Source organism: Neophocaena asiaeorientalis, unplaced genomic scaffold, assembly GCF_003031525.2.
Source record: "Neophocaena asiaeorientalis asiaeorientalis breed wild unplaced genomic scaffold, Neophocaena_asiaeorientalis_V1.1 scaffold85, whole genome shotgun sequence".
In the NCBI taxonomy this organism is placed as follows: Eukaryota; Metazoa; Chordata; class Mammalia; order Artiodactyla; family Phocoenidae; genus Neophocaena; species Neophocaena asiaeorientalis.
Genome location: NW_020174301.1, coordinates 10,006,433 through 10,024,532, shown reverse-complemented (window position 1 = coordinate 10,024,532; position 18,100 = coordinate 10,006,433). Strand labels below are relative to the sequence as shown.

Here is an 18,100-nt window from a genome sequence, read left to right as displayed (position 1 = left end):
ATTTCAATAAAATTTTTAAAAAATCTAATTTTAATAAATTACATTATATGAGGATGGGTTGGGGTATTAGTGTGATGATCAATACTTAGGTTAAGAAAAGAAGGCTTTTGTTAAGTAGATTGGTTTGCTTTGTTTAATGTAAATAACCTCCTTCAAGGTATCTGGGTTTGGTTGCTACGTTTTGTTGCTATTTTTACTTCTCTCTCCACAGCTCAAATGTGATAGCTTTGAACCTTCTGAAACACTTTCAGGAGAACAAGCACCCTGTATTCTATAAGAAGGGAAGGCTGGTAGATTTTCTTTTATTCAAGCTGGCTCTTAGGGAACTGTGGAGTAATTGGAATGACACGGGACTAGGAATCAAGAATTCTCTCGCTTTTAGTTGTGTCACCTCCACCTCAAATAGGTAACCTAAATTTGATAAGCCAACCTTGGAGGGATAATGGTGAGAAAAAATAAGAGGATGTGCCCATTCTTTAATTCAGCAACATATCAAGGGTCTCCTCTGTGCTGGGCCCTGGGGACAGAACTGTGCATGACACAGAGGGGTCCCTGCTCCCACCAGACCTATACTCTGGTGAGGGCAGAAAGGCTGCAGTAACAGAGTACCACAAACTGGGTGCCTTAAACAACAGAAATGTATTGTCTCACAGTTCTGGAGCTAGAAGTCCAAGATCAAGATGTCAGCAGGGTGGGCTCCTCTGAGGGCTATGAGGGAAAGGGTCTGTCCCAGGCTTCTCCCCCTGGCTTGTGGACGGCCATCTTCACACAGTCTGCCCTCTGTGTAGGTCTATCTCCAAACTTCCCCTTTTTAAAAGGACACAGGTCATCCTGGATTTGTACCCACTTTAATGACTTCATTTTAACTTGATTACCTCTGTAAAGAGCCCCTCTCTTTATAAGGTCACATCATAAGGTACTGGGGGTTAGGACTTCAACAGATGAATTTTGAGGGATGCAATTCAACCTGCAAGAGTATATGAATAATATAACTGTGACATGAAGGAACTTAACAGGAGAATCTGAGAGAAAAATAATTGTGTGTGTGTGTGTGTGTGTGTGTGTGTGTGTCAAGAGGAGTAGAGGACTGGTGTGGTGAGGGATGCTCGGAGGAGGAGGCATCTGAGACCAGAAGAAAGAGAAAGAGCCAGGCAAGGAGGAGCCCAGGCAGAGCTGCTGGGTGCAGAGGGCACAGGGATGCAGAGGGAATAAACTGCTCAGCTGGTGTATGAACAGAGGGGAAGGAGCCTGGAGCAGACACGCAATGAGGTGGGTGGATCTCAAAAACAGACAGAAGTCAGAAACAAAAACCTTCGTATTGTGTGGTTGTATTTATATGACATTCTAGAAAAGGTACAACCTTAACAACAGAAAGCAGATCCATGGTTGCCTGGGGCTAGGGACAGAGGAGGGCGTGGTGAGCAGAGGAGAAAAGGAAACTTCCAGGAGGAGGGAGCAGTTCTGTATCTTGCGGTGGTGGTTACACAACCGTGTACAATGATCAAAACTCAAAAAGCTGGATGTTCAAAATAGGTGAGGTGTATTCTACATAAATAATATCCAAATAAAAAAAGAACACATGGTTATGATGTGATTTCTTCTGTGTGATACTTACAGGATTTAAGCCATGTTAAGACATGTTAAGTAGCTCAAAATGGAGTCACAGCGGCCAACCTAAACGTCCATGTAGTTGTTTTGAAACGGCTGCTGTAGGACTGCGAGTGTCTTAGAGGGATAAACTAAGAGCGGTACTGAGATAAGAAGTCTGATGCACCACGGACATCACTGGAACACAAGGAACAACTGGTAAAGCCAAACCCCTCCCCTGTTGCTCCTTAAAAAGAGACCCCACGCCAAGCGGCTGGAAGGACCTGACTCCAGGCTGCTGGGAGCTGTTCCAGATGGAGCTGCCCAAGGCCCTGTGACCTGTGCCTGACCTGGGACCTTCGCTTGTGCTGAGACGCCTCCTTCCCGGACTTCTCCTAGGAGGGCTCGTTACCCCCTTTTTCTATTTTCCCTACTCCGTCTGACCTGTGTTGTGTGCTGATTGGGTGCGATAAACCGTGTGAGTTGTGAATTAAATACTGACTATATTTTGTACATCTCCAGGGTCATGATTCTTGCCTGGCCTCAATGCTGGGCCCTGCAACACACACACACACACGCATGTGCACACACATGGATACTCTGGCTCCCGAGTGGATCATGGATTGGGGGGCAGAGGTGGACGTGGTGATGCAGGTAGGAGGCATCACAGCAGTTCGGGTGAGAGAGGGTGACCCCTTGGACTGGGGCGGCAACAGCAAAGGAGGGGAGGAGCCGGCAAGTGAGGAGTGGCAGGTGTGAGGTGTATTTTGAAGGTAAAACCAAGAGGAGTTGCTTATGCATCTGACGAAGGGAATCGGGGAAAAGACACCATCAAGGGAGATACTGGGGACTCTGGGGCTTCAGCAGATGAGTTGATAGCGGCCCTACAGGACACAGTACACAGCACTGACTGAAATATCAACCAAAAATAAAACGTGATCACATCCGAGATCTTTCACTCCCAGAATAGAGGACACCCTGAGAACAGCCCCATGGCACAGTCCCCTTCTCCCCTATCTTGTTCTCAGGGAAAAAAGGAGGCAGGAGCAGGGCTCCCAGCCACAGCGCTTGAGAACTGCTTGTGGGTCTTCACTCGGATTCCGGGTCCCTCCTTCCCCTCTAACTCAGGAGCTACAGGGTGGTACCAGGGAATCAGTCATTAAGAGAACAAGGGGGTCTTCCCTGGTGGCTCAGTGGTTGGGAATCCGCCTGCCAATGCAGGGGACGCGGGTTCGAGCCCTGATCCAGGAAGATCCCACATGCCGCGGAGCAACTAAGCCCAAGCGCCACAGCTAGGGAGCCTGCGCTCTAGAGCCCGCGAGCCACAACTACTGAGCCCACGTGCCACAACTACTGAAGCCCGTGCACCTAGAGCCCATGCTCCGCAACAAGAGAAGCCACCGCAATGAGAAGCCCGCGCACCGCAACTAGAGAAGAGCCCACGCGCAGCAACAAAGACACGACACAGCCAAAAATGAAATACTAAAATAAAATAAAATAAAATGAACAAGGAAACCACCCCGCCCCCGTGTACAGGTAACCTGAGGACCTGGAGAAAGGCGACAAGGGAAAATGCTGGGGACTCTCCCTTCCAAGCCCCCTTACTTCTGGGCTGGCCACAGGACAGAGGACACAGCGCTGGCCAGTGTAGAGGGACTCTCAGCACGTTCACTCCGGGAGGGAAGAAGAGTCTCGCGGAGCACAGCTTTCAAGCTGGGCTCCGTTTGCACCGTCTGCAGCTTGCTTTGCCAGAGACTGAATTAGTAACCCCTCACATCCAAAACAGACCGGGGTCTGGGAAGCAAATGCCTCCATTCTTGGCCGTTTCATTAGTGCCTTGCGTTGTTGCATTTCCTTCACCTTAATGGAGCGTGAAATTAAAATATATGGATCCACAAAAACACCTGCCTTTTGTGAACAGGCTCATACTGTTAATTATGTCTCCGAAGGATCCTGCCATACACTTCAGGTTATTACATCCTTTGTGATTTTAATTACAATTTAATGAAAGCATTTACACGGCCCGTCTTAGGACTTTCAACTGAATAATCATCAGCGTTAACAATGCTCTGTTCTTTGTTACTTTTCACAGTCCTTCCATTTATCTTTAAATGTGTTTATATTAAATTTACATTTCATGGTCCAGAATTTTGTCATCATTAACTGAAGTGTAACTCTCACTTTCATTCTGCTTGCTATGCAGAGTATGGGGAAAACTGGAATCAAAGAAGTATACGGGCTGCATTGGGTGTTCTTTTTCTAAACAGTAGGTAGCAAAGGCTCCTTTTCCTGCGTTTTTATTTTTGACTTTATTTTGAAAATTATGAAATTTTTAGTTAGATCAGAATATTGTTTAAAATTTTACATGAATTTTGGCTCTGGGTTTAAAATGATCTCATGAATTGCTACGACTTAGCTTTTAAAGTATCTCACGTGTGTTTTCAAAGTTGCTTGTGAGTGTAACTGCTGCAATTTTAAAGCATCTGACTTTGGAAGGATGTCACTTCAAGACTTCCCCTCCCCCGACCCCCCAACAGGATGGTGGCTCCCTGGCTCAGTGCAGACACAGGTTTGGAAGGACCACAGCTGCAGGTCTGCACTGGGGCTCATTTGATAAGATCTTCACACACTCCCAGGCTAAGCCCGCAGTGGACGTGGCTGATCAAAGACATCCTGATGGTTCCAACCGGCACACCCAGGGCAGAGCTATGCAGGTGACCACCTGTACAGTCTTTCCAAATGCAGTCTGTTCCATGGACTGCTGGAAAGTGACAGTCTTCAGACACCAGAAACGCTTCCCATCGCAGCAGGCCCAGGAATCTGGAGAACCACTTGGTGCGCGTGATCAGAACTGAACGGAGGGACGCCCGCTGCTTTGAAGAGAACCAGCTGGCCGAGGAGTGGCAGGCTCTGTACTCAGACTAAAAACGGTTCTCGACTGGCCGCTTTTAAACAGTTCGAAGAGCCGAGCAAGAGACAGCATACTGCCGATCGTGCTCCGGCACCTTCTGCCCGCGCCCTCTCATGCTGTAACGCCACCTGCCAGATAGGAATGGGGACTTGCGACCACCACCTGAAGAAGCTTTCAAGCACTGGGATCCTACAGGGGAAAAACGCCTACCTGGAGGCTGCTTCTTACTTCATCGTCACCCAGCCATTCCCTTGAAAGGGTATGGTAGCCAGGGCCCTCAGAAAACTGCAGTGACCCCCTCCCCATACTTGGAATCTCTATTTTCATCGTGTTTGGTGGAAGCCTATGCGTGAGCTTCTTCATCTCACTTCCTTCTAGATTCAACGATTCAAAAAGCCCTGGAGATACTAAGGCTGCATCTCCAAGTTGCAAGTCCATTTCAGAGACATAAGCTGTGGCCGACTGCTGTGAAAGTTCTCAGCCTTTGCCCCAGCTCAGCACCTAGAATGACCACAGCCAGAGCAAGCGCTGGGCCAGATGCTCACGCGGCGGCCGACGTGAGACTCACTGCGGCCCCGAATGACTTGTGCGCTGAACGGCCAATGCCACGTCTTCCAGGTGCGACATTTTATTATGCTTTACAACCGTGAAATCATAGGACGCTGGCTGCGATAGAAAACATTTCAGATGGAGGAATCGACCAAGCTGTGCCCGCCCACCCTTGCAGCCTCCTTCCAAACCCACAGGTCTCTCAGAGAACGTTCCTGGGTCCTTCCCTTGCAAATTCAGGAGAGCTGAAAGTAGACATTTAAAGTAGCAGGAACACCGTCGGCAAAATGGAAGCAGGAGGATAACTTGGGTAAACAACTGATGAGGAGCACACTACAGAAAACCTCTTCTACTGTGTTATGATAGGTGGTAGAGCGTGGCCTGGGCTCAGCGACCATCCTCCGAGGTCCCAGTCATACGGGGCCCTCGGTGATCCCCTCAGGGGGCAGGCTGGGTGCGCTGTCGGCCGTGGGCCTCTCATCTTTCTTCAGCGACGGCGGGACTCGTAGGCTGACGTAGGGTTTGTGACAAGCTGTGTTGGCCAGAGGCGGGTAGTGCTGTCTGTAGCAAATGTAGGCAAAAATGAGGCCAATGACTCCACCAACAAAAGAATCTAGGACAGAAGAGCAAAACCGGGAGAAACGCGTTACGACTCATTCAAATGTGGCCAGTTATGTTTTCCAGAAAGCACTTTTCCTACCGGCTGCAATGACTGGTATGCTGATTGGGCCCCCTGAAAGACTAAAGGAGAGAGAAACCTCACTGGATCTATAGATCCTGTGGCCTCCGCAAACTCTTATCATTTTTAAGCTTAAACTTCCCTTTTAAGTGTGTACTTGAGTCTTCTCCTTATATAATATGCAGCCGAACATAGCATGAACTCAGATTTGCATTCTTGATTTTGAAAATCAATTCCAAGTTCTGGAAGAATTCCGGCCATCTCCATGGGATCTGGATACCCTCGGGGGCTGTCATTTCTTTTCCTTTAGCAAGTTCCCACTGGACTCCTGCAATGCTGCCGGTGCACCACAGAGTCCCAGTGGGGCTTCACAGTCAGTGATTTCCCAGGGATGAAATGAAACTTCTGAGTCACAAGGTGAATGAAACATTTTATTATACACCAGCATTGGCAAACTCGACAGTCCCGGTGGGAGGGGCCCAATGCCGCCAAAAAGCTGCAGATTTTATCAAGTTGGAGGGCGCTGGGGGGGCAGACAAGGCAGGAGAGGGTATCTGCAGGTGAAACAGGCCTCTTCACCACCTCTATGGCGGCCCCTCGCCAAAAAGGGCATTCAGCTGGTTCCCAGTAGAGACCCCATGAAAGCAGCCCATCCCAACAACCTTCACGGTGTGTGTGTGTGTGTGTGCACGTGTGTGCACGTGTGCACGCGTGCCCTTTAAACTGACTATGGGTTATTCTTGCCAAAAAGATCCTAAAATAATGGAAGACCTCCCCTGACAAGAGAAACTCTGCACTCTCATGAGGGTCGCTGCCAGGCTGAACTGTCAGCCTCCATTTGGGGGTTTCCACTTTCACCTGCATTACCTTGTTGAATCGCCCACACCTGCTATGGGCAGGGAGCATCAGCCCCATTTTACAGAAGAAATTCAGGCTCAGAGAGGCCAGCAGAACTTTCCACGGCCCCACCCCTTGTTAATGATGGAACTGGCCTTGAACTCTGGCGTCCCGACTCTGGCCTGCACTGCTTCTCGGGGCTGTGCTCGAACCCTGGCAGGTTCATCCCAGGCTTTCTGTTGTCCCAGCTTTCAGAACACCGCAGGCCATGACTGAAGGGCGCCTGGGTTCAGATGGGGGACAGCAGCTTTCCTTTACCAGTGTCGGGGACGTTAAGTCTCCAGACCCTTCCCAGTAAGCAACACACTGTGTACTGACCTCAGTTTAAGTCACAAGCTGACTCTCCTGTGTCTCCTGCAGGGGAATTTGGGGTGGCTGTCAAAGAAATATATCTTCCAAGAAAACAAACTTCACCGCTTAGATATCTGCACCCCACTTATCAGCCCTTTTGTGATAGGTATTCTGGCTCCATCTAGAATAACTGGTATCATCTTTGAGGAAAAGGACAATAGTTTGGTATTTTATTATCTTTTGAAGAATTGCTTCTACCTTCAGCATTTTTACTAGACTAAGAGTAAAACGTTTAAAATCACTATAATAAATAGCTTTAAGCTCTTTTAAATAAATATAGTAATTTAGTGCATGTAATTTTATTTATAAACAGCATCAAAACAGGTAAGGAACACAGGCATTCCTACGATGGCATAATGAAGGTCCACTGTGTGCAGAACAGGTGCCCAGACCCTGCTCTGGCATCTGAGGGTGGACACAGCTGCTAGTGATGGTTTCCCAAGTGCAAATATTGGGTTGGCCAAAAAGTTTGTTTGGATTTTTCCATAACATCTTATTCCATAACAATAGATGAGGTTATCCGCCTGATTAGACGCCTTCCCACTGCTCTTAGGGACTTGATTAAGCCCCTACGGCCTTCAAAACCACATACCTGGTCCTGCCGACCTCCCAGCCACCCCCGTCCCCTCACTCTGCTGCAGCCACCATCTTCCTTCTGTTTCTCCAGTGTGTCTGCTTCCTCCCCCTTCTCCCCTTCAATCCTGGGAACCCCTTCCCTTCATCTCACCTATTCAATTTCTACTCATCCTTCCAAGCTCAACTCAACATCCTTGTGCAAGGATGCATCACCTGACCTCCAGACTAGACCCTGTCTCCCAGGGATACACTTTCATTAGCCCCCGGGGGATAAGAATATGGCAAATCGTACCGAGCTGTGCAATGCTGTACTGTTTAACACTGGACTCTACACTCCACCAGGGCAGCGGCTCTGTCTGGGTCACTGGCTGCTGATTCCTCAGTGCCTGGGACAGCACTTTGCTCACCTCACGCAGAATTAAGTTGGCGGAAGGAAGTGGATGAGTGAATACGTGCACAGTAACTGGGGGCTAGATTCTGGTTACTGTCCTGTGGTGTCCTGTGTGGGCCCCGTTCCCCTCTCTGGGCCTCAGTTCCCTCATTAGGAGCAAGTGCGTGGCTGCTGAGAGGCCTTCTCATGTGAGTGTCCCAGGAATTTGGTCCCCAGGGTCAGCCTACTGAGACTGCCTTCAGATCATTTGGAAGCTGCCAAGGCATATTCAGAAAGTAGGTCCTATCCCTGATTGGGATAAAACATCTCTTACAAACAAAGGTCATTCTAACAGGTCAGAGAGAGAATGAATAACTGTAGCTACTTCCTCTCCACAGGAGTGCAAACACGGTGCGACTGTAGCCACCACCTGGCAGAAAAGCGAGGAAAACAGATGAGTGGCCACTCAGCCCTGGTGAGTAGCCTCCAAGGTAGGAGGGGAGGAGAGGACCATCGGAGAGAGACATCAGTGAGACCCAGGGGCCCATCCTTGCTCCCAGAGCAGGCATCTGGGGCCATGGTAAGGTATCCAGCATCTACTCTCACCCCCGGCCTGAGAATCCTCCCAGCTGAGGAATCCTCGACAAAGACACTGCAGCCCTGACCAGGGCAAGACTGCACCTCGGAGCCTCAGTCTCCCTAGCTCTCAGACGCAAATCTCAATATCCACGTCATTGAGTCGTGACAATGATTTAATGAGAACTGCTTCTGAGCAGTATATCCCAGAGCACAACACAAAACAAGACCTTAAGATACACTGTCTAAAAAAATAGTGTCTATCACTGTTCCTCTGTTCCTCTCCGGCACTACTGGGGCCTTGCTAGTCCTTTCCCATCCTTCTACTCACACACCAACTCAGCCGTCCACAGTTGTCATCTCTTTAGCATGGCCAAACTTTCACAGCATTTTAAATAAACACGTGAACTTAAAAAACATTTGTCACCCAAGAAACTGGAAAGTGATATGTACTATGACTTCCTCAGTGGAGTCACGAGGCATAATTTACGCGATTAAATCAAATTCCTTAAACTGAGAAACTCTTCACACAGCCTGTGGCCAGCAGCCTGTGAAATGTGCCAGGGCTTTTTCCAGTTCAAGGTCTTAGAGTCACACTATTGTTTTGTTTTTCCAATAGCCCCAGAGAACAGCCCCACAGAGTGTTATTTTTATTAGTATCTGAAATGATCCAGGACACCTGCATTTAAGCCACTGACTACTGAACAGACCACACAGCAAAACCTACAAATAATGCCATTTGACTTTCTATTTTCTGTGACAAGGCATTTTATTAAGTGCATCACTGACCAGAAGACATCAAATCATTCTGAGTATATGTTCCCCAGGCTGACTGGTGCGGCAGCAAGCCAGAGAATGGTGATTGCTGTCAATGTTGTTTTCCCATTTAATGGAATGAGTAAAAAGTGGTATCATAGGTGCCACCACAGTTATCAGAAGTAACCAGGGCAATGAAAGGTCGAGCGAAGGCGTCTTCTCAACAAAGTCATCCGGGGCTTTGTTCATCACAAAGGTGGTGAACAAGATTTACAAAATGACTTACTTTATGAGAGAGAATGCCACCAAGTGCCACTGGATGAAATCACATTCACGTTCTATAGAGCGTGTGCTCACAGAAAAGCAGGCAGGGGACAAGTGGGCCTTTATTAGGGAAAGAAACTACTTGGGTTTGACTTCACCCCAAATATGGTAGCATGGGACAGGGTGGGGCTGTGATTCAATGGGGGCATATGTGGAGCTCCGTGTCCCTGGAGTACACACGCTGCAGTCTCCTCACTCAGCCTTCATGTCATTCATCCATCACGTACGCTGCACGGGGATCAGGTGTCAGGCGTGATGCCCGGTCCTAGGACACGAGGCTGAACAAAACAGACACGTTCCCAGTCCTACGGGAAGTGACAATCTTATCAGTGAGCTGCAGCTATAGTCCACGCCATGAGGGAGCAGGTGGGTCTGTGAGATCAGCCAGAGAGTGGCCTGGCTTGTCCGGACCGGGGAGTTTCACTGAGGACAAGACCCACCAGCCAGCCCTGCAGGACAACCAGGTGTGAAGCCGGGGGAGGGGGAAGTGGAGGCAGGGAGGACAGCGCAGTCTTCTAGGCAGAGGAAGGAAGGGGCGTGGCAAGTCTGGGAAACTGAAGGAAGGTCCACCTTCTCTCAGGGGGTGGTGTCATTGTAAGCCTATAGGATGTAAGTTGACTAGGCTTCTGGTGTGGGCTGGAAAAGAAGGGTGTTCCACGTCCCCTCAGCCTGGACCAGGGTCCCCACTGGCTCTCTGGGCTGCTGCCCGTGCACCTCTCAGCCCACATCTACCTCTCGGTGTTGACTCCCCCCTTGACTGCCTCACCTTCATTTCCCCGGAGCCCAGCAAACATTCAGTAAATGTTTGGTGAACTGAGATGCACTGAACAACATTTACAAGATGCACTAAAGAACAGACACCACCAGCCACAAAAGGCCACATATTGTGTGATGCCCAGAATATGCAATGTCCAGAAGAGGGAGATCCAGAGAAAGAAAGTAGATCCATGGCTGGAACGGGCTGCAGTGGATGGAAGACATGAACATTTTCTGGAATTAGATGGTGGTGATGGTTGCACAACTCTGAAGATACTAAAAACCTTTGAATTGTGTACTTTAAAAGGGAGAATTTATGAATTATGAGTTATGAATTATACCTCAACAAAGCTATTTAAAAGGGGAGGTTAGAATCAACACCTAGTATGCTCCAATGGTAGTAGAAAGAGGGCTAGACTTTGAATCAGGCAACTTGGATTTGAATCCTTACCCATAAAATGGGCATGACCCCAACCCCTTCTTATGAGGTCAAAGGACAGGAAAGGGTCTCATGGAGTCTGGCCTACTGAGGTGACAGCCCTGCTCACCTGCTCCGACACAAACAAGCAGAAAGGCTTCTGAAGATGTGCTGTCAAGTCCTTGGGAGGAACACAGCCCTCTCTGTTGCCATGGCAACCTCCAACATCTTTGTGGATGTGTGGTGTGACTTGGGACCTTGTGTGCCTTGGGCTCTATGACCCAAGACCCTAGGGTAAATACCAGCTCTGGATAACTCGACAACCTCACATGATTGTTTCTGTTCTTTTTATTCGACTACTAATGAAGCGTCCTGTTTTTGTGACTTTGAGTTTCTATAAAAGAACTTACATAGCACAGAGAATGCACAATCCACCTGGCACACTGTAAGCTGGCAGGGCAGAGCCAAGTCTGTCTACCTCAATACTGTGCCTCCATCAGAGAAAGCCTGGGACACAGGCAACATAGTGAATGAGTGAATGGATGAACTGTGAAGTTCACTTCTTTTGTTCCTTTTTGAAGAGGAAGAACTTGCAAAGAATAATTTTAGTAAAACCAGTGTATAGAAAAAATGATACTAGTAAGAAAGGAATATGATTTAGTCAAAATCATTCATTCATTCGTTCCACACATATTTATTGAGCACTGTTATGCATCAAGAATCGTTCCTCCAAAAGATATGCTGAAGTCCTAACCCCCAGTACCTCAGAATATAGCCTTATTTGGATATAGAGTCCGTATAAAGATGAGAAAGTTAAAATCAGATCAGTAGAATGGGCTCTAATCTACTACGACTGGTGTCCTTATAAAAAGGAGAAATTTGGACACAGGGACAGACACACACGGAGGGAAGATGATGTGAAGAAACACAAGGAAAATACCACGTAAAGATGGAGGCAGAGACTGGAATTATGCTTCCATAAGCCAAGAAATATCTGGGGCTAATAAGCTGGAAGAGGCAAGGAAGGCTCTTTCCCGTACAGGTGTCAGAGGGAGTGTGGCTGGCCAACACCTTGATTTTCCGCTTCTAGCCTCCAGGACCATGAGACGATTTCTATTCTTCCAAGCCACTCAGTTTGTGGAACTTTGTTACAGCAGCCCTAGGAAACTAACACAAGTACCTACTAAGTGTCATGCCAACAAAAGAGACACAAATCCCTGCACACAGAGTATATTCTAGTACAGAGCTCAGCAAACTATGTGCACCATTCATTTACATGCTGTCTATAGCTGCTTTCACGCCACCATTGCCAACTTGAGTAGCTACAACAGAGACTGTATGACCCACATAAAGCCTAAGATATTTACTATCTGACCCTTTACAGAAAAAGTTTGCAGACTCCTACTCAAGTAGATAAGACCGGACAATAATCAATACTAAGAAATGACTTAGTTTGTCAGATGGTGGTAATAAATGAGCAAAGGCGATTGCCAGACGGTGGCAATAAATGAGCAAAGGTGATTGTCAGACGGTGGTAATAAATGAGCAAAGGTGAGAGCCACAGGGAGTGTGGTGGACGGGCTGCGATTTCAGCAGAATGGTCACTTAAGACGGCCTCACTCGACCTAAGATTAGGAGGGGGAAGGGAAGGAGCCACACACACATCTGAGAGAAGAGCATTCCAGGCACGGGAGAGAGCCAGTGCAAAGGTCCTGAGGTGGGAAAGCACTGGCATGAACAAGGAGGGGCAGTGCAGAATACTAAGAGGGAGGCAGGAACCAAGGGACCAGATCTTAACGCCACCGCAGGACCTGGGCTTTGACGCTGACAGCGATGGGGAGTGACCAGGGGCTTTTCGCGGAGGTGAGGTACCACATGTGACAGGGCTTTGAAGGCTCGTTCTGGCTGCAGTGTGAGGGGCAAAGGAGGAAGGAGGGAGAATGGTAGCAGGGCTTCAGCAATAATCCAGGCAACAGGTGAGGGTGGACTACAGTGGGAAAAGGAAGTTGGATTCTGGAACTATTCTGAACAGAGCCAACAGAAGAAACCAGAGAAAATCACAGAAAACAGAGGAGTGCATTCCCTCAAATAAATGAAGCCAGGTGGTCAACGAGACTTGGGAGCAGCCCAAACCTATCTTCCCTGGGAACTAAGGAATGGGGGACGCCAGGGCAGAGGGCAGAGGGCCTGGCTGAGAAAGCCTCTCTTGAGGCCCAAAGCTCCCTGTCCAGTGGGTTCTGATTAAAAGGGAGGGGGCGGCCTGGGGCTGCAGACCGCTCGAGCCCTCTCTCGGGGATGCCCTGGGTATGAAGGCAGAGATGGGCAGACTCATGGGCAGTCAAGGCTCAGAGGTCCCCAGACCCCAAGCAGCATTTGGCAGCTGAAGACAAATGTGAATGCAGACGCCACCACCCAGGACAGCTGACTGCAGAGGGAAGATGAGGGGAGATCAGTTCACTCAGGACGGAGGATCTCGGAGGGAGAATCTCAGTGTTCCTGTTCTATGTAAGGCTGGTGGGTTTTGGTGGGAACAACGGTTTCATTCCAAAGTCTCCTTTTCAAGTCACTTCATTTAGAAAATTTAGAGATTGGTTCTGACAGCCCAAGGCAGGGAGGCCTGGTGAACAGTGTGTGTCCCTCAACTGTGTGTGTGTGTGTGTGTGTGCGTGCGTGTGCGTGCGTGTGTGTGTGTGTGTGTGTGTGTGGAGGGTGAATGTGGAGGGAGAGGAGGGAGCAGCCTCTACCTGGCTCTTTAGTGTGGCTCATGTACAGTCGGGCACTGTGTCTCTGTCCCCAAACACCGCATCTGCAGAGACTGGAAACTACACATAAATTCATTTCACATCACAGACCCTTCACAGCCCAGTCAGAGAAACCTGGCAAAGGCAGTGGCACCATCTTGAAATTTTCAGCCCAGTCAAGCATGGCATCTGTGACTGACATGGATGCGTTCCAGCCTCAGGCTGGGTGGAAACAAATGACTGCTTCCTCCCTTGAGACATGGTTTTCTGGATTATATTCAGAGGGAGGTGCTCTTTCTTACGACGAAACACTACACAGGCACTCAGCGCTGCTTAAGATGACCTATGATTAGAGAATCAGCGTTGGTTAGAAGGCTACCCGGAAGCTGGAGTCACAAAAGGAAAGCCTGGACCCAGATCCAGGGATTTGAGGGCAGAGGCAGCCCCTCATTATGTCCATTAATGGAGAAAAACAACACACTCCTGCCACTTCTAGCTGTAACTGTCCACCGACTGGAAGCCACACTCACACGAGACTGTGAGTTGGGGCAGAAGAGGGTTCAATGAGGTGCTCTGTTCTTTCTGTGCGTTTTTCTCTACAGATGTTCTTCCCAGCATGGAAATTCCACAAGTTTTAACTCTGAAAACACACAGTTAATCACAAAGGTAAGCTTCTTTGTGAAGCACTGGCCCTGTGGTCGGCCTCACCCATGGACTCTCTAGCTTCTGGCTGACCTGAAAGCCAGCATGTCACAAAGACGTGGAGAACCTTAGCCAGATAAAGATTTATTATCCAGCCAGGGCTTTTATTTCTGAAGAGGTCCTGCTAAGTGTTTCACTGCCCCTCCAGACCATGGCCTGTGCCCTCCATTTTCCTCACTTAATGGAACAACAGACTTGTGTGTTTGGAGTGGAGCTGGAAAGGCAGAAAAGACCAGAAGGGCGTCGATAACAGAAAACCCCTATGATAATGAACAGAGCAAAGCGTTTGAGATTACGGGCTATACTGTATATGAACATGTAATCGAGTAATTGGATATCCTGCCACATCAGGCGCAGTTGCTTAAATCAAAATGGCAATGGAGTCGTAAAAGTCTCGTAATATTAATGTTGTTAACTAAAGTCTATAATGAGAGGTTCTCAGGCTGTGCTGCTGCCTATGGGTCTCCCCGTGAATTCTCATCATGACAGATGACCCCCGCCCACGGGCACTGGACACCTCAGTCCACCAAAGAGCAACAACTTATTAATCTCGGTCGGGCATCCTGCCTCAAACACCCACCTGCACAGCAGTCGAAGGCCTCACTATCCGTCCCTTCTCCAAGCTGGAAACCTTGGCAGCCTCTATGATTTCTCCCTTAATAAGTGAGTGTTGAATGAATACAATTTTCCACTCACTGAACATTGCTTCTTCTTAAGACGTAATAAGGGAAAGAAAGATGGAGCTGAGATGTGGCCACAGGTCAGGCTTTCTCAACCTCAGCAACAGACATTCGGGGCTGTGGGGAAGGTGCCATCTTGTGCACTGTAGGATGTTCAGTAGCATCCCTGGCCTCTACCTACGAGATGCCAGTAGCACCCACCACAAACACCACCTCTACTTGTGAAGATGTCTCCAGTCATTGCTAAATGTCCCCTGGGAGGTTCAGTTGCCCCCATTGAGACCACTGGTATAGACAGTGACGGATGGCCTCATAAAGAGGAATTCAGGTGAAATAAGCCTGACTCAGAGCCCATCAGAGGATCCAAGGAAAGGCACACTCCACTCCTGGCTGACTCCTGGGTACAAACTGAACAGACGATGGCACAGCCGAATGGATAGTTGGGCCACACCCATGACCTGTACCAACCGAGGCACATTGAATTTTGGCTGCAGGAGTCTACCATGATGCAATTTTGGCTTGCCACCCCCATCCCAAGTATGGCCCTAAACATCACTGATCATAGATTCTCTCGCTTTGCTTTCCCATCAGCCCACAGAGCATTAATATTCTCCCTCTACTGCTCCAAGTTTCTTTCTGTACCAGCTGGACAGAATGGGTGTAAAGCCCTGTTGCCAGCAGGCCTCGAGCGCACCAGCTGCATCAGAAGTCCAGCGTTTCCCCAAAGCCAAGAGCTGTGATCCTTCATCCTTTCATGACATGCCAGCCACAGCTCGGTAATGAGTAACAAAAGAGCATTTAATAGAGGCCAACCTCACGTCTTAGGTTTTCAAGACAAGATCACTACCTAAAAGCTCTTACTACCTTCCAAGATGAAGCCAAAAGCTCTTCAACTCTAAGACCCTTAATCATTTCTCAGGTCCTAAGTGGCTGAATAAAAGTGGAAACCAGGGATTCACGGCTTACAAACAGACCGTGTTCCAAAAGCATGTCCACCTCGAAATCAGTGGTTTGGGAAACACACACACCCTTCTTTAGAAATGATGCACTAAGCAACGACAATACCGATTCACATTTGTGCAATACGTTTTCATTTACAAAGTACACTCAGACCCATTATTTCATTCAGCCCGTGAAACGGCTCTGGGAAATATTGGGGGATTATTGTTCCCATGTTCGGAAAAAGAAACTACAGTTTACAAGGACAAATGAGAAGCAGTCCATGAAATGCCATCTAGCCCATAACAGTTCTCATGGGGAAATGCCCTAATCATAAGTGCCACAATGATTCTGTTGGAAAATATTCCTAGTTCCAAGGGTGCAATGGTTATGCCCTTGTGCTGTTGGCTCAGCGATCCTCTCCCTGCCCCTCTCTCATTATGTGGTCTCATGTATCCAGAACTTCATCCAAGTCACTGATAAAAGCAGAGAACAAGGGAGGGCTCCGGGTCCAGCCTGATGGGCCTCGACTGACTGGCCCCATCAGCATGACCTCAAGACCCCCATCAGTGCCTGATGCCTCCACCTGTCCAGACCGTGCATCAGTCTCCCTTTGCCCCTTCACCCGCCAGGCTGAAGCCGGAGGCTCATGACACCCAGAACGTGAGTTCCAGGAGGGTGGAGGGTGGAGCTGAGGCCAGAGAAGGAGCAGAAGGCTTCCGGAGCAGGTGGGGCAAAGGCACCTCCAACTAGGAGTTCCCCTCACCTCTAGCCTCAACTGCCACCTCACTACTACTGGAACACCTGGGAAGAGGTGAGCAGAGGGCAGTCAGAAAAGGGGGAGGAGGGGAATGGTGCCTGCTGACAGTGGGAAGACAGGAAAGGAAGGGCAGGTGGAGGCCACAGACCAATCACGGAAGAGGCCACTCGTCCAGGGAAGCTGGGTTAGGCGCATTTAATTCAGTGCATTTGCTGAAAGCTGACACAGTGGAGCTCTCCATGGTAATTCTCAGATGTCATCAGAATTAACAAACTGGCTTGTTAACAATGCAGATTCCTGGCCGCCACTCCAGACCCACCCCCGAGAATCCAGCTCCTAGCTCAGAGCGGCCTGGTCCAGGTGATCTGAGGATCGGCCTTTGGGAAACACAGCCCTAGACCCTGCGCTCCCAGAGGCCACACATCCTGTGGACAACGCCGATGCCTCTGCTCCCTTTCCTGCAGTGGCAGATGCTACTGTGGTCCAGTCAAGCTGAGAGCGGCAGCCGATCTGCAGAGGGGTGTGGCATGGTTTAGTTTGTTTCCAGGAACAAGCCCCTCACTTGTTCTGTGTTATTTCGACTTTGCACAGATACCCCAGGACTGATACACACAGGTAAGCCTCACTCAGCCTTGCAGTGGCTGCTGGCATCCATCCCTGGCCTGGACATGGTGACAGATATGTCCTTGTGGGATGGATCTGAGATGTGAAAGGAGCCAACAACCACTTGGCATCAAGTCTGAGATGGAGGCAAGGGGTCCAGCAGGGAAGTCCATCTGAGTCTGTGACTGAGCGCCTGCCATCCTAGCAGGACCTGAGGGGTCTACTGGAGCATGAATGAGGGGGAGGAACTCCGATTCTGTCCCCAGCAAGGACAGTATGAAGGCCAGAACTCACCTGAACAGGTGCATTTTCTTTAAAACTGTGTCTGCTCTGTCATTTCAGCCTACTCTGGTTTCTCACAGTGGGCACTTACCTCTCCCCAGTAGGTGTATGTCTCCCCGCTTCCCTGCAGGAGACAGGCAGACGGCCCAAGGACTGGGCGGGCCCCAGGCAGGAACTCACCTTGCCAGTGATGTTTGTAGTCGCACATGCGGGACAGGGCGATCATCATGGCGCAGTACAGGGGCAGGATGGCAGCACAGAGCCGCCAGCTCTTCCCCCGCCCACTCTCGGTGAAGCAGTGCAGCTTGCCAGCCAAGTAAAACGTCGTGAAGCCAAGTCCTGAGAAGGCAACTGCCGAAGAGAAACAGCAGGTGTTACTCTGGCAGGTGGGAAGCAGCAGGGACACAGGGCACCCTGAGCGTTCTGTCTGCCATCTTGCACACTACCAGGGCCAAGGACATGTTGTTACCAGGCACCATCTAGGCAATCTGTGCTCTTGCTAGAACCACGCTGGTATGAGAATAAGAATAGGTCAACAATGAGAATGACCTTCCAGGCTCGCATGTGATCAAAATCTATTCTATTTCATTCATTCATTCATTAAACAATGACTTAATGGGTGTCTACTGTGTGCTAGACAGAG

General features: G+C 49.2%; 1 protein-coding gene across 1 annotated transcript in view; it reads right to left on the bottom strand.

Annotated features, from left to right (window-relative positions):
• Nucleotides 1-5,150: 5,150 nt before the first annotated feature.
• The window catches only part of PLPP4 (phospholipid phosphatase 4), a 118,407-nt gene continuing 105,457 nt past the window's right edge, over nucleotides 5,151-18,100 (bottom strand). The window contains exons 6-7 of the mRNA XM_024756060.1: nucleotides 17,638-17,808; nucleotides 5,151-5,660 (exon numbers count right to left, since the gene is read on the bottom strand). Coding sequence (XP_024611828.1) covers nucleotides 5,461-5,660; nucleotides 17,638-17,808 — 371 coding nt within the window. The 3' untranslated portion in view covers nucleotides 5,151-5,460. The remainder of the gene's footprint in view (nucleotides 5,661-17,637; nucleotides 17,809-18,100) is intronic.